The sequence below is a fragment of the Gymnodraco acuticeps genome, unplaced genomic scaffold (genome assembly GCF_902827175.1).
Source record: "Gymnodraco acuticeps unplaced genomic scaffold, fGymAcu1.1, whole genome shotgun sequence".
Lineage (NCBI taxonomy): Eukaryota > Metazoa > Chordata > Actinopteri > Perciformes > Bathydraconidae > Gymnodraco > Gymnodraco acuticeps.
In genome coordinates, this window is record NW_022990271.1 from 1,681,993 (window position 1) to 1,699,150 (window position 17,158).

Sequence of the window (17,158 nt, forward strand, 5' to 3'; positions counted from 1 at the left end):
GCAGGCGCCAAGTCTGGCATCATCATGGAGTAATGATTTTGTGAGTTTCATGTGGACGTTTAAATCCAAACACACAGACAAAAATGGAAAGAACAACCACTGCATTTGGCTTGTTCCACCAATGCTCTCCAAACATCCTCCCTTTCAGTGCTGCGGGCTTAGCTGATGTCATAACGTCTCCATTTAGAGCTGCTTTCAATTACCCTGCCTTTCATTGGGCTATAGCTGGCTTAGTTGTGGTCAGAGCGGCCAAAAGCAGAGATTCTCCATCAGGATACTCAAATAATGTGACTTTTCCATGCAGGATCTGAGAACAGTCTTTAAGAGCGTTGGGCTGGTGCAAGAGACTGATACGCAGCGTCCACACGGCGGCGTGCGCTGAAGTTTGCCGGCAGGCGTGTCTGAAACTCGACCAACAACCAATCACATAAATCTCCCACCCCGGACACATTGGTTTGATTGGCTAGAGCTTGTACTGGCATATGATTTGATTGGCTGACGCTTCCGCCGAAGCTTCAAAAGTTGAACATTGCTCAACTTTTGAAGCGAGCAAAGCGAAGCCACGCTCCCACAATGCCGTTCGGCAAAGTGTGACGTCACCCCATTCAAAGTGAATGGGCAGAAGCGTTGAGGCTTCAACGCACACCGCCGTGTGGACGGGCCGATCGTGTTCGGATATGTACCTCTCTTAGTCAAAACAATATTTTATTTACCTTGTAGCTTTGAATAATTTAAATAGGAGATTGTAATCTGATGGACAGTTATATATCCCAGTCTTTTCACTTACAAGGTGATGCATCCTAACCCTAACAATCTCCCAAGATGAGATTTATTGGAGAGTTTAATTGTTTGTTGATGGTCTAAATGCTTTTTAAGAGAATTCTTTAGCTAGTAGAGAAATACTTTTGTGCAACAACAATACATTTGTATTGGCCTTGTTGTCTTAAAACATGTTTTTCCCACTATATATTAAACACAGCATGTCTTTTGAACAAGCAATGATCACAGTTAAAGATGGATGGATAGCAAAAGCTGGTTACGAAAGCTTTTAAAAAGTTGGCTGCATTAGAACTGGATATCAAGGCTTTGAGTCCTTTATATTTTAACAAGTTGTTGACATCCAGTCAGTGGAAGCCATGCCTAAACAGTAACACGTGTAACAGCCAGGGAACTCCTCGCATATTTGTCTCTATTGGGAACATCTGCTCAGGGTGACGTTCTCTTTCTCTCTCCAGCTTAATCATCCTCCGGTGAAGTATCTGTGCAACCAGTTGGATGTGAGTGCCAAATGGATGGAAAAAGTGATTCCTGAGCCGTGGTGGAGTGGCAAGTATGTTGGCCCAGGGCTTTTAAAACAGCGCTGCTCATTTAATGACAGTGTTTAACAGCAAGGCATATGTCAAGTGGTAAATGGCTAAAACTGGAGAAAAGACAGATGAATAAGGAACCACGAGGATTAGAGTAATTGTGTGTGTACTTGAGCTAAAATTCTATGAAACAAAAGTTTTATTATTTTAATCTAGGAACGTCTTCTGTTTAATTCCCCTTTGGTTTGCACCTTCATTAGTGTGTAGATGAAAGAAAATATGTAATATATCTCAGTTTGTCTCCAGAAAAAGTTTACTATACTCTGTTATTGTATCTTATCTTTGGTGCAGCAGTAAAAGCTTGTGTTGGCTGCAGCACAAACATGCCAAAGATTTGTAGAAACTGTTTGCCAGTACACATTTTTTCCACCAAAGTTCACAGACTAGTTTAATTTCTTAACTCTTAAATATTGCGCCTAGTACATATTTTAGTCATATAGTTTTAAATGGCTATGGCTCAATCCGATGTTTTAAAAAGTGGATGTCACAGACTTTTGGAGGACATACATTTTGATTTTGTAGGACATGGGAAGCTCTATCGGGATGGCTGTTGGTTCTGTTATGTTTTATTTTAATAATAAGTTATCTCGGCTTTCAGGATACTGGCCATGCGAAGTTGAGAAGAACGGGGACATAGAACAAAGAAAATCAAAATAACAACATATAAAACTAGATTTGTGCAGGTATTGTAGATATATTATTAATATAAAGTGTTTTTCATTCAGATTTAACATTGAATTCCTGTATTTATCAATATGTTATGCAATATGCTGTATTGTCAGTTTCCTGTGTATTTTGACCTTAAAAACTATAACTGTTAACTGCATTTACCATGTTTACTGGCATGACAAAGCATAAATGTACAAATAACTGGTATTCCTTTCATAAAGTCAGCATAGGGAGTAAAAGCTCAACTTTATCATTAAACACTAAAAGATGAACAAAAATGTGCTGATGTCTGGAGTAGGGACGGAATAGTTTGAAAATGTTTGTAAGTGCTGCTGAAATAATAGAGGTTGGTAATAATAATAATAATAATAATAATACATTATATTTATATAGCGTTTTTCTACAACTCAAAGACACTTTACAGTATGAGGGAGGGTAGACAAACAAGGACAGGCAAACAAATGAATAGAGTAAAATAAACAGTCAAGAGGAAGTTGATTGAGAGGGGGGGGGCTTATGGGTAGACACTGACAGAGTTGAAAAGATGTGTTTTGAGGCGGGACTGAAAGACTGTGAGGGACTCAGAGTCACGGAGATCTTGGGGGAGGGAATTCCAGAGCCTAGGAGCTGCCACTGAGAAGGCTCTGTCCCCAAAACTGCAGAGTGTGGATGTGGGAATGGATAGGAGTCCGGCTGTGGTGGATCTGAGGGACCGTGGGGGTTGATAAGGGGTGAGAAGGTTTGTGAGATAAGGGGGGGCCAGATGGTGGAGTGCTTTGTAGGTGAGGACCAGAATTTTGATGCAATGGGAGACAGGAAGCCAGTGGAGGTCTTTGAGGACTGGGGTGATGTGATGCCATGATTTGGTATGCGTGAGGAGACGTGCAACTGCATTTTGAACCCGTTGGAGTCTGTTGAGGGATGTAGTGCTGATGCCGTAAAGAAGTGAGTTGCAGTAGTCAAGGCGGGAGGAAATTAAGGCATGGATTAGTCGTTCGGCTGCGGGGCGGGTGAGAGAGGGTCAGATTTTTGCAATATTGCGGAGGTGTAAAAATGAGGTTTTGACTGTGTGGCGAATGTGAGGTTCGAGGGAGAGGGTGGGTTCAAAGATTACGCCAAGGTTGCGTGCCTGATTGGAGGGGGAAACAATGGTGCCATCGATGGTGAGTGTTATGTTAGTGACCTTGCTGAGGGTGGATTTGGAGCCGATTAGGAGGAGTTCTGTTTTGTTGCTGTTCAGTTTGAGGAGGTTATGTTGCATCCAAGTTTTTATAGCTGTCAGACAGGAATCGATGTGGGTAAGGGGTGGGTTATGGAGGGATTTGGTGCTGAGGTAGATCTGAGTGTCATCAGCATAGCAGTGGAAGTCCAGCAGTGGAGTATCTGACCGAGGGGGAGGATGTAAATGATAAAGAGGAGGGGGCCAAGTACTGATCCTTGAGGAATGCCTTGGGTGACTGAGGCTGTGGCAGAGGAGTGGTTTGGGAGGGAGATGAAGTGGGATCGTTCAGTGAGGTAGGACTGGAGCCATCTGAGTGCAATACCTTCAATACCAATGTCCCTGAGTCGGGTGAGCAGGATGTTGTGGCTCACGGTATCAAAGGCTGCACTCAGGTCGAGGAGGATGAGAATATTGAGGGAACCAGTGTCAGAAGAGGTGAGGAGGTCATTGAGGACTTTGACGAGTTCAGTTTCTGTACTGTGCTGAGGACAAAATCCAGACTGAAGGGGTTCGTAGAGCTGGTTGCTTTGGACATGGCAGTGGATTTGTTTGGAAACAATGCGTTCAAGAGTTTTTGAGAGGAATGGTAGGTTGGAGATGGGGCGGTAATTAGTGAGGGAGGAGGGAGGATTGGAGTAACGGCAGCAGTTTTGAAGGCAGAAGGGACGGTTCCATGGGACAGCGAGGAGTTGAAAAGGTTAGCAAGATAGGGGCAGAGGACGGGGAGGCAGGACTTCAGGAGAGGAGTGGGTAGAGGGTCAAGGGAGCAGGTTGTGGGATTTGAGGAACCGATCAGATGGAGTATTTCAAGTGGGGTAACCAGGTTGAACTGGGAGAGGCGGCGCTGGAGAGGAGGAGTCAGGAAGACAAGGGAGATGGGGGGAGAAGTGGTAGCGGTGGCGGTTGGGGGAGATGCTTGTAGATCAGATGGAGCTGAGAAGCAGTGGTTAATGGCGTTAATTTTGTCTGCAAAAAACTGGAGGAAGGAGCTGCAAGTAGTGGAAATAGAAGTAGGGAGGTTGTCAGCACGGGGTTTGAAGAGCTTGTTAACTGTGGAGAAGAGGGTCCTGGGGTTACAGGAGGGGTCAGTGGAGATGTTGGTGAGGTAGGCAGATTTAGCGGCAATAAGAGCATCTTTGTACGCATTGAGTTGGAGTTTGTAGCGTATGTGATGGACTGTGAGGGATGTTCAAGTTGGCGGCCTCGCTGCTTCATTTTATGCAGTGCGGGTGTGAACCAGGTTGAGGAGGTTTTGAAAGTAACAGTTTTATTTTTGAGGGGGGCTAGAGTGTTGAGGGAGGTGAGTAGGGTGGAGTTGAGGTGGTTGAGCAGATCATCAGGTGAGCTGAGGTTTGGGTCCAGGGGAAGATTAGACGATAGCAGTTCGGAGAGATGGTTATGGTCAATGAAGTGTAGATTACGGAAGGTGATGGTTCTGGGTGGGGGAGGCAATAGTGAATTGTATGAGTTTGTGGTCGGAGTTTATGGTCAATCACTGGGAGGTTGGTAGAGCAAACAAGATCAAGGATGTGTCCTTTGTCATGGGTGGGGAAGGTGACATGTTGGGTGATAGTGAAATTGTCCAGTAGGGTTGTGAATTTGGATGCCAGCTTGCAGGTGGGTGAGTCAATGTGAATGTTGAGGTCACCAAGTAATAACAGACGTTGAGAGAGGGATGAGGCAAGTGTGATTAATTCAGTGAAATTGGAGAGGAAGGAGGGATGAGGTTTGGGAGGCCGGTAGATGAGGATGACTGTCAGTGAGGGAGGGGCTTTGAAGGCAATGAATTCAAAGGATGATACTGAGGGGAGGGTGAGTTCTGTGATCTGGATGTTCTGATTATGGATTACAGCAAGGCCACCACGGCGGGACGGGCGGGGTTTAGTGATGTATTTAAAGCCAGGGGGGATGTTTGGTTGAGGGAGAAGAAGTCATCGGTCTGTTGCCAGGTTTCGGTGAGCAGAAGGAAGTCAAGGGATTTTTCCAAGATTAGTTCATGGAGGATGAGGGCTTTCTTGTTGAGTGATCGGATGTTAAGGAGGGCAATTTTAGTTGAGTGGGATGGGGGGGGGGGGGGGGGGGGTGTGGTCACAGCACAGGCTGAAGAGGTATGAGGTTGTCCAGGTTGACAGTGCGGGGGGGGGAGGAGCGGAGTGGAGGTGGAATGAAGTGTGTTATTATCAGGTATTTGGACCATCTCTGGGCAGAGGGCAGTATAATCCACTCCAGGTATTTGGACCATCTCTGAGCAGAGGGCAGTGGAATCCACTCCAGGTATTTGGACCATCTCTGAGCAGAGGGCAGTGGAATCCACTCCATGTATTTGGACCATCTCTGAGCAGAGGGCAGTGGAATCCACTCCATGTATTTGGACCATCTCTGAGCAGAGGGCAGTGGAATCCACTCCATGTATTTGGACCGGGTCTGAGCAGAGGGCAGTGGATGCCACTCCAGGTATTTGGACCATCTCTGAGCAGAGGGCAGTGGGACCCACTCCAGGAATTTGGACCAGCTCTGAGCAGAGGGCAGTGGGATCCACTCCAGGTATTTGGACCAGCTCTGAGCAGAGGGCAGTGGAATCCACTCCAGGTTTGCGGTACAGCTGGGATTGTAACGGACCAGTGGTAGGTGTATAGTATGGAGTAATTAGGGTTGCCAACTTTTGGGGAGCCAGCCCCTAGGGTTCGAAAATGTTTTTGAGGTCTGTGTAACTCAAACCATGCTTAACTGATGTTACCTCACATGCAGCAACTTTGTCTTGTTCTGCAGTTGAACTGCCGAATAATTTAGTTATATTTGATGCACCTTTATTTTGTGTTGCTCGCTTGTGCATTTCTGTGCCAGCATGCTGTTTCAGGTCGTTTTCTCCACGTGACCTATTGAAAACTCCCTCCGACACAAGGTGCAGAAGACCCGAGACAGATCCACTCACGGGCTTTACCCAACTGTGTTTTTCTTCCCACTGTTTGTTGTAAGACACAAGTCTTTTCTTTTTAGAAGGGGCCCAGAACCACATCCTCTCTCTCTTCTCCTCTTTCATTATCACCTCCTCCACCGGCAGCGCTCATTTCCCCACACGACTGAACAGGCTGACATGCCACACAAACAATGATGCCGCGGCCCACCGGAGAAAATCACACACACACACACACACACACACACACACACACACACACACACACACACACACACACACACACACACACACACACACACACACACACACACACACACACACACACACACACACACACACACACACACACACACACACACACACACGAGCATTGTGCCTGCCCTGTCAACTGAGCGGTCCTAGCGCCCTTCCCATACAGCACACAAACACACAGGCACGCAGCCAGACACACTGCATTGCGCGCAAACAGAAAAATGTTTTTTATTTTTCCCTTTACACGGGAGTCCGGGACAAACAAAGTCCCGTACGGGACACGCCCCTTTTGGCTCTAATACGGGACGGTTGGCAACCCTAGGAGTCATAAAGGCGCTCAGGTGACATGACAGTTGTGGGACATAGCGGTTAGTCGACCAGATGGATGTTATGGATGATTGTCCGGACTGAGAGTAAAGAAATCTGCGTTTGGAACCTCTATGGACATACCTCGGTCTGCGTAGAAGCCCGAGGCATTTGATGACAGACAAACTTAGAGGAACCGCAGAAAAGTTATTGAGATTAAAAAGTTGGGAGACAGAGTATCGTAACATCGTAGTGCCGCGCTAGGATGCTAGCGTTAGCACAGCGCTGGCTTTGACTGTAGACCAGCGTCGCTGCAAGTGGAGCTGTTGGCAGCCGTCAGACACGATGAGAGGTCAGTCGCGGGCAGAGTTGGGTGTTACTGTAATAATATTACTTTTGTCGTTAACGGAGTAGTGTAACGCGCTACTTTTATAATTCAGTAATCACACTACAGTTACTAACATTGCCCCGACACGCGTTACTTCGTTACTTACTAAAATCAGACATAATCAAACCTCAACAAACACCTGCAAAGAACACATGCTAAGGTGAAGCTAACGCACAGCTATTTGTTGTTTGTTTACATCACGTAGTCTGTTCTTCTTCTCTGTCTTCCGGTTGTTGCCTGTTTTGAATGACGAATACACACTACCACCGCCTGCTGGTAAGGAGAGTTATTGCCACTCACGCATGCGCAGTTCGTACGTGCTCGGCTGAAGTCTTTGCGGTGTGCTCCAGTGCAACACATGGCCAACACGCAGGAGAACACGCCGACGCAACAGCGTGAGCAGAGAAAGACTGCGCAAAATATACAGATAGCAGGAGACAGAGGACAGCCATGGTCAGATAGGAAAACATTCAGGAGCTATCTGGATCAGTCTTATGCGACAATGGAAACTGAACTAAAGAGAACATTTGAAACTTTAGCAGTCTGCATGATCTGCCTGCAGGGAGGGGCGGGCCGGCCCTGCGAGTAAAGTAACGAGTAAAGTAACGAGTTACTTTATGTAGAGAGTAACGAAGTAGTGTAATATTTTACTTTAAAAAAAAAAAAGTAATATGTAATATATTACTTTTTTTTAGTAACGACCCCATCTCTGGTCGCGGGATGTCCTTTACAGCAGGAGCGGGAGGTTTAAAGAAACAGAGTTGGGACCCACGGCCACGGGGAGGGTCAGGACGAAGAATGGGGCTGGTTATTTGATGGGTGGAGCAGCGTTAGCAGGTGGGCTACAATGGCAGGTGTAGCAGGGTAGAAAACCAGAGTGTCCGTCAAAAGTGACAATCGGGTGTAACAAATGTGTCGGATCAGAACACAAAAGCCACAGAATAGTTAGAAAACTATAGCAGTAGAAAATGGTCAGAAACTCTTAGATTAATAATAATAATAATGCATTACATTTTTTTATTAGAGCGCTTTTACAGGTGCTCAAAGCGCTTTACAAGTACACATTACACATATTAGACATGTAAGAGTCATTACTGCGGACATTACCCACAGGAGCAAATGCGGGTAAAGTGTCTTGCCCAAGGACACAACGGCCTGAACACAAAGAAAGACGAGATTTTCAGACAGAGAAGCGGCGAACAGTCAGCGCCAGCGTCCTCTCATGCCGGAATTACTATCACTAATTAGAGATGGGTGAGTCCTGATTCATCCGGATCATTAACCCGGATCCTAGTAATGAGCTGGTCGTGACGAGCCTCCCCTCTCGATTAACCCGAGTCCTTTGAGTCCTACACCTGGTGACGTACAAATTAAAACTATAAATTGCGTCACTCGCTACTCTCCTTATAACATGTCAAATCACATTACAACGTACCCCAGTCCATCTGCCTAGCCTTTAGCAAGTAGGATAGCTGCCATAAGTTTGGCTCAGGGGATTGAACTGTATCAGTGAAACTTCCTGCAGACTCGTGCAGACTCAGAGCCGTAACCAGGGGCGGACTGGCCATTGGGAGTACCGGGAGTTTCCCCGGTGGGCCGGTGCTGTGTGTGGGCCGGAGGGCCAAAAAAAAAAAAAAAAAGTTTATAAAAAAAAAAAATCTTTTTTTGCCTAAATCCTACCGGCCCACATTTGAAAGTGTTCCGGCCCAGCCCAGCCCAGTGGGGTGTGGCCAGGGTTGGGTTGTAACGGAATACATGTAACGGTACAAAAATACAATACAAAAATCAAGTAACTGTATTCAGCTCGCGTTACATTTGAAAAACGAGTAATCTGATTACAGTTACTTTCGTAAACCTGAAGTGAATACATTTTGGATTACTTATTGGAATTATTGGTGGAAAGATTTCCTCACAACATTTAATATTCATTACTAAAGGTACAGCCGAATCATCACCGCACAAAACCGCGCAGATGGACCAAAAAGGGGAGCGTTTGAAATTTTTTTGCAGGTCCGCTCAGTGAAACAATAACAACGTAACATGGAGGAACAAAAGTCTGCGTTTAAATCGTGTGTGTGTGTAGAGGTGTGTGTGGTTAAAACACATCAGCCACACCGCTCTTTAGCCTTTCTAATGAATCTGAAGGTAAACACAGTGAAGGCGGTGTGTGAAAGGCGGTGCGTGAAAGGCGGTGCGTGAAAGGCACTGCGCGCTCCTCTTCTCAGAGGCTGAGTTAACCCTCCCGCTGCCTCCTGGTGCTGCAGAGATTTCATGAAGTGAAGGAGGTGTTCCTTCTATAAAACAGCTGTGGGCAGCAGATACTGTGAGAGTCACAGACATGAATACATAGATCAAAGCAGACTGGTGCACACACTCTCCTGTTTTGCCAATCCGGTGCTTAAACAAATATAGCTCTACACCCCTGGCCTTAAAATGAAGTCCGAGTTCGACATTTTAATTCATGTCCTGCCAACACTGGCAGGACAGAAGGCGACACGCCCGTTCTAAGCCATGTCCTCACATCCCAAGCTGCATCCCCAAAACGTTTATTATGTTGTTACAACAGGGTTCAGGGGGAGTGGCTGTACGGCTGTACCCGTAGGATAGAAAAGGGGGAAGTGACGTCTGACTCAGAGGTCGCGCGGCTGTGGAGAAGAACGTGTTGCCCACATTCTGTTACTGAGTTTAGGCTTGTTAGCTAGCAGGTTTATTGTTTTGGGTGCGGTCACTTTTGCCTCCACTTGCTGTTCAAATAAATGTTGAAAGAAAAAGTAAATCTGTTTACAGTTCTGTTTCATATGGGTGAAGAAGAAGAAGAAGAAGAAGAAGAAGAAGAAGAAGAAGAAACCCTCTTTAATGGTCACACATGCAGAGCACACAGCACACACAGTGAAATGTGTTCTCTGCTTTTAACCCATCTAGTACTAGTACTAGGAGCAGTGGGCAGCTATTGTACAGTGCCCGTGGAGCAATGGGAGTGAGGGGGGAAGGGGGATGTCTGGTGCCTTGCTCAAGGGCACCACGGCAGGGCAGGAGGTGAACTGGGACCTATCCAAGTAGAAGTCCACACTCCAAATAGGTCTGGTCGGGGACTTGAACCGGCGACCCTACGGCTCACAGTCCAAGCCCCTACTGACTGCCATAGATTTAGTCCCTAATTTTGCTCTCAAAGTGCACCAGATTGATGCATTTAACTTCAACATTTAAAAAAAAATCTCCCCCCGGACCCAGGAGGTGAGGTCCACCACCTGCCCACACCCCCTGTTAAATTGTCTCACCCACATTGAAGATGCTTCCTACGCCCATGTTTTATTCCATGTGTCAAGTCAGGCAAATTGGGTCAAAATGTTATTGCATCAATGATCTGTTAACATTAAAATCACTAAATATATGCCGTAACTATTTTGCTCTAGACAACTCAAGCGCTCAGGTAATGTGATTACTTTATGAATAATGGTCCAAAATAACATTAAATGCATAGGGTTTTTTGTTAAGTTACATACTTTCGTCGCCGGCCGGCCGATACATGCCGCGCATTAAGTGGGCCTGTCTGTCAATTAATCCCCGGGCCACTTTTTCCCCCCAGTCCGCCCCTGGCCGTAACCGTAGCAGATCCAGAGATCCAGGCAGACTCATCATGCACGAGTCAACAGTAGACTCAGATTCGCAAATCCTGACTCACTGAATCAAGGGAACTTCCTTCACTTCCTGCAGACTCGTGGGGACTCAGAGCCGTAACCGTATAGCAGATCCAGAGATCCAGACTCGTCATGCACGAGCATAGTCGCGGGAACTGGGAAGTCATTTTACTTTGGGGGTGCGGACAAAAGTTGGGAGAGATTTCAAAAACTGTAACACGAAGTTTTTGAAATGTACACCATTCGCAGCCCCGCCTCCAGCACCCCTACTTCCCGCGGCTATTGTGCACGAGTCAACAGCAGACTCAGAGATTCGCAAATCCTGACTCACTGTGCAAAACATAGCAGACTCGTGCAAACTCAGAGCCGTAACCATATAGCAGCAGATCCAGAGATCCAGCAGACTCGTCCTCATGCACGAGTCAACAGCAGACTCAGATTCGCCAAATTGCAAAATAACCCTTTTTGTTTGTGATCAACATTTTTTATTAAAGCATAAGACACTGTGTAGCGGAGGTTAATGTAACGTTAGTTTAATATGCTCGTGAAATGCAACAACTTTTTGGTTTCACCGGAAGGATTTCTACGCTCTTGGTGATGCTGACTCATATGACTCAAAGGACTCGTATAATCCGGATCTCTTCAATGACTGACTCAAAAGACTCCGAGTCCGTAAAAGGATCCGGATTTGCAATCTCTATCACTAATATGTAATGTAATATACTAATATAATGGTACCAATCTCACACAACAAAACCCTTTTTTAATTTAATAAAAGAAGCCAAAGAAAGGTCAAATGTTTCCCAAAAACCAGCAGCCAATTAATTAAAAAAATATATAAGATTGAGATAGTAGGTAAAAAAACAAACAGGGAACAACTTTGATTCTTATCAGGAATGTTCCGGTTAAAGGATAATTAAATAAAGTAATTTTAAGTCATTACAAAACAAATAGCTAAAAATAATGAGACCACGTCTGTACATTTTCCCGTGTCCTTCCTCCTCAGACAGGTGTGTGTGAAGTGATACTGGCTGAATGTGTGTATTCTGATCTTATCCTAACATGAGGGCGACAACAGTGCACCCTCTTCCCTCCTGTGAGTCCTCGACATATACGAGGCGCCTGGTTTTGATACGGTCACCTTCCTCCTTGTTGTCTCTGCACCCCCACCCCTCCTGCTCCTGTTTTCCGGGACAGCTGGAGGAGCAGCTGCGGGCCGACAGGGCATCAAACGTCCCACCAGCCTTCAGAGTAATGTCCCCTTTAACCTACATGCGGAACCACCCAGTCTATTCACGCCTCGACTGGATGTGTCACACAACACAACGTCGCCGCCAGCTGGACAGAATGCTGCTTATAGACTGATGGCCTGTAACAAAGGCAATGTTCAGTGGTCCTCCTTGATGTCTCCTTCTTGCATCACATCCTCTAACTTACTTATCTAAATGTAAAAGACATTTTCTGGTTCTTACAAAAATGTTTAATTAAATAACTATTATATTTATTATAATTAAAGACACTATTGTGACACTACTCACTGCTTTTTCAGGCAAAGCTGCACAATATACAAGGCTATACTATTTACTATACAAAGTTAGAATTTAAACTGAAATTGAATATTTGCTTTAATGATATCTGCCCTTGAAAGACCTCACTCCCACAGAGCTCCACCCACTTGTCCAAATATGGTCACTTCTGGTTCCAAACAAATCATATATGATGTAATGTATCATGTCAAAACTAATTATATGGTTTTATACATACAAATAATCCCATTTTCATGTCAATATGATAAAAAGGTTCTGACTTGGTGACGCCTAGTAGCAGTTTGCATGTTATAGATATTCCCAATCCTCAAAGGATGAATCTTAATAACGGTGGTGGTGACTCACACTGTTTCTTTGGCACCACCATAGCACACAATGTGTTTCATGTATGCAAGATATGTCCAACATATGGGTATATTGACATGGAATTTCATTCATTCATACCCCTGAAGAACCTAACCTTCTATTAGTTTTAGTTTATCCCTTAGGGAATAATATTAGCCCTACACACGATATCTCACTGCAGTACACAGCATTTGTCCTTGAGCAGATGTACTCTATGATCATGTCCACACACACACACACACACACACACACACACACACACACACACCCCCCCCCCCCCTTCTCTTCCTGTCCCCCACCTGCACAGGTGCGCACACTGGATAGCGGCGTTATCCGTGACACCCGTCTGCCGTCCAGCTCCAATGTTAGAGGAACTGGCACTCATCCAGCTAACACACACACAAATACACACACAGACACACACAAAGCTATAGGTATAGGGAGATAGACACTCGTTAACATTCCTGGCCAGAGGCTCGGAACGTAACTTACTATGCACTCACACAAGGACAGACACACACACGTCTCATTTGTCTGGTGTGTTGTCTGAGCAAACAGAGGCTGTGGAGGAAGGACAGGGCCAATTACAGCCTTTTATCCTCAGAGCACACATCATTAAGGAGAGCTCACAGGGCTGATGGCACGCACACACACACACACACACACACACACACACACACACACACACACACACACACACACACACACACACACACACACACACATACACACACACACACACACACACACACACACACACACAAAATGTTTCCCCTGTCCCTCTTTCTTTTCACACTCTTAAACACTGATGTGCTGCAACACTTTTTTTCATTTCATCAGATGACAAAAAAAAGGCCAAAACCTGAAAAAATATCGTACAGAGGGACATTGATCATGCCACACCTGATAAACACATCTTACTGCAACGTGGGGTCTCAGAGGGTGTGTTTGTGACAGATCAGAACTCCTAATGTCTGCCAGATCCCCACTTTTAGTGCACACACACATTGTTTGCTTCACTCTGGGAGTCGCACAGCTTTATGTTGTCATTTAAGGCATCTGTGTGCGTGTGATTTTTAATGATGATATGACATTGATTAACTCCATATGGTATAATAAAATAATGTCAGCAGGGTACATCCTATATCCGTCCCCTTGAGTGTGTACGTGTGTGTTCATTGTTGAGCATCTTAACTCCAGCCTGACTTCTGTACAACACTTCATATCCTGTTTATCTTAGCATGCCTTAGCTCTTATTAGATTGGAGTTGGAATACATTCATCTGATTGCTTCATTTAAATAACAAAAAATGGACTATCATTAAATGTGCAGTTTAACTTGCTTAACTGTTTCTGCAAACATAGCATTTGAAATGGTTACTTCACTAGTAAAAGTTTTCCCCGGCCAGTCATAAGTCTCATTGGGAAATCACCTGCAGCACCCTATAGCATTCATTGCTGTAATGTGCAATTGCATACATTGCTTTTAGGAATCAATAAGCCAACAAAAAAAAATGTTTCAGCACATCCCACTTCTACATTTCATGCAGCCTCCCCCTCACTCTAGATCTCCCTCCCCAGCCACATCCGATCTGCCAACACTTTCACGTCATTCAAATAATCCCTCAAAACTCATCTTTTCCCTCTTGCCTTCAATTTCTAATCCACTAACCCCTCGCCCTTATTCCACCTAGTTTAGCAGTTTTTACTTTTGTTGTTGTTTTTCTTCTTTAGTTGCTTGTAATGCACCTTGAGCACCAGGAAAAGTATAATTATTATTATTATATTTAACAAACTCCAATTCTGAATATGTTCTTGGCAAAAGTGAGAGATAACAGACGGAGTGTACCTTGGCTGATGACGGCCTTGCGGTTGCGTCCGTCCAGGTCGGCCCTCTCGATGACGTGGTGCTTTGCGTCCACCCAGTACATGCGGTGGCCGGCGTAGTCGATGGTGAGGCCGTTGGGCCAGAACAGGTGTGTGTCTGCGATGACCCGCCTGTTGGAGCCGTCCATGTTGGAGTACTCAATGCGAGGTGTGTTGCCCCAGTCTGTCCAGTAGATCTTACTGCAGGGGAAAGTGGGACAGTCATGATTAGTTTTCTGTTTCAAGAGGTAAACAGATTGCTGTCAGGAATCAAGACACAACACTTGTCAAATATAATAAAACGTCCCCTCTGTCCACGACATTCATGTCCTCTTCATCATCACTCATCGGCTCCGACCGGCCTTAGAGAACAGAGCAATCTTTTTTTTGTGGATATTTTTCAATTATCTCATGCAAATGAGCTTCCTAATAAGTTGAATTAGTTTTTTCTAGCCTAAAAATGTATCTTGGGCTTCATCATAAACTCCATCCTGCCACTGCAGCACATGAAACTGGGGATAAACCCATTTAGCTGCTGCCCCTTTCATGAAATACTTGTTCCACACAGATGCTCGTATGTGGGCAGTGCTGTGCTGCCAAACTGTAATCCCCGCTCCGCTGCTGCACAACAACTGGGACACATCCAGAGGGGATATGTATAGATGGGAGAGCGTGCATTTGATGCCATCTGCAGTGAATCATACGTCTTATGTGTGTGTGTGTGTGTGTGGGTATGTGTGTGTGTGTGTGTGTTTGGACTCATACCCCTCTATGGGGTGCAGCGCGATGGCTCGGGGCTTCTCCATGTTCTGCCACAGCAGCACTTTGCGGTGCGTCCCGTCCAGGTTGGCCACTTCGATACGGGACGTCCCCGAGTCTGTCCAGTACAACTTGTCATGGATCCAGTCTATGGCTAGTCCACCTAAAGGAGACAAAGCACAACTAGGAATTTGTCTGACCATACTTGAGTTTTAAAACTTTGGTTTTGTATTAATTTTAAATGATTATTCATGAATACCTGAAAAACATACAATACAATGACTCTAGGGGGATTGGTAGTTTAAGGTTTTGTTTCTCCTTCGGACAGAGCGGAGCTAGCCTTAACCTTTTTTTTCAAACCCTCATGATAAGTTAAAGGTAGGGTAGGTAAGAATGGAGAAACCCGCTCGAGTGCGCTAGAATCTGAAAGTACACAACCGGAAAAAATCTGCCACTTCCTTCAGACTTCCTTACAGAGCCCTTCCTCCAACACACACGAACGCGCACATGACCAAGATACGTTTGTGCACAGATGGAAGGCTGACAGGCAGGTAGGCCATCCAGTTACTTTAGCCGGGCCGGCTCAGATGATTGGTCGTGCTTTTTACAGCGCCACGGCTTCCACAGATGAAAATTCTTTATGTATTTATTGTCAAAGCATTTAATTTATTCATTGCTATCGGGATGTTAAGAGCATTCCATGGAATATAACAAAAAGTGTTTCTGAAGTGAATTACCTACCCTACCTTTAAGCTTAATAAGAAAACTCCAGCCCAATGTTGAACACACAGACATGACATTTATACTGATTAAAAAAAAACCCTGTTAATGTCATCTTTAAATAGGTGTTTCATTATCTGATCCATATATCCCAATATTGTATTTAATTATTGTTTGTACAATTAAACTCTGCCCTTCCCCGCTTTGTTAACCAGTTTGGTTTTCAAACCATGTCATTAGAACATCGAAGCAATAATCAATTACCATTTTATTTAATTGAGAACTAGAGAAATACCAAAGGTAAAACAAATATAAAAAAAACACTGAAATATTATTAAAAATGTAGTAACAGTGAACTATACTGAAGATAAAAAGGAATAAGAAGGAGGGGGAAACTGGCCAAAAGAGCTTAAGACAGAGTTCAGACATTGAGGCTGAGAGAAATTAAGTGTTTCAACAGTATTAATGTCACACTGGAGGCGTGTGGTGCAGTGGGTTGAGTGTTGGTGTATGGATCAGGGGGTCACAGGTTCAAACCCCACTGCAGTCAGCATGTCGTTGTGTCCTTGAGACACTTCACCCCAAATTGCTCCTGTGGGGATTGTCCACAGGATTGAGTATGTAAGTCGCTTTGGATAAAAGCGTCTAACAAGTGACATGTAATACACTGCTGAGCTCATATATGAACAAGATGATGGATGAAGTGAGGGAGAGCGGAGTGTAGCGGGAGAGAAAGCAGCAGAGTTGGATACAATGTATAAACGATATATATGCCTGCTATCTGGACATGCGTTATGTGTTACAAACCTGGGCTCTCCAGACCGGTGGAGACCACCTCTTCCACGTTGGAGCCGTTGAGGTTGGCCTTCATGATGCGGTCCAGCGTCACGTCAGACCAGTAGACCTGCTCTTGTGCGTGGTGGAAGTCCAGGGCGATGGCGTTCTCCAGGTTGTTGAGCAGCAGGGTGTACTCGGAGCGATGCGGCAGAACCTGACGGATGTCGATGCGGTTGGCGAACAGCAGCACAGGCTCCGGACCTAGAGGATGGAAATACAGAGACAGAGTAAAGTGAAAAGTAAAACAGCATGGAGCCAAACATGAAGTGAAATTTGGGGAAAAAAGTGAGGGCCGATGGAGCATTCATCTCAGTGGTGATGAGGGT

General features: G+C 45.1%; 1 protein-coding gene across 3 annotated transcripts in view; it reads right to left on the minus strand.

Annotated features, from left to right (window-relative positions):
- lrp4 (low density lipoprotein receptor-related protein 4) overlaps positions 1-17,158 on the minus strand; it is a 129,623-nt gene that overhangs the window by 23,658 nt on the left and 88,807 nt on the right. For all 3 annotated transcript variants that reach the window (XM_034220926.1, XM_034220925.1, XM_034220927.1), the window contains exons 12-14: positions 16,803-17,033; positions 15,282-15,438; positions 14,500-14,717 (exon numbers count right to left, since the gene is read on the minus strand). In XM_034220926.1, coding sequence (XP_034076817.1) covers positions 14,500-14,717; positions 15,282-15,438; positions 16,803-17,033 — 606 coding nt within the window. The remainder of the gene's footprint in view (positions 1-14,499; positions 14,718-15,281; positions 15,439-16,802; positions 17,034-17,158) is intronic.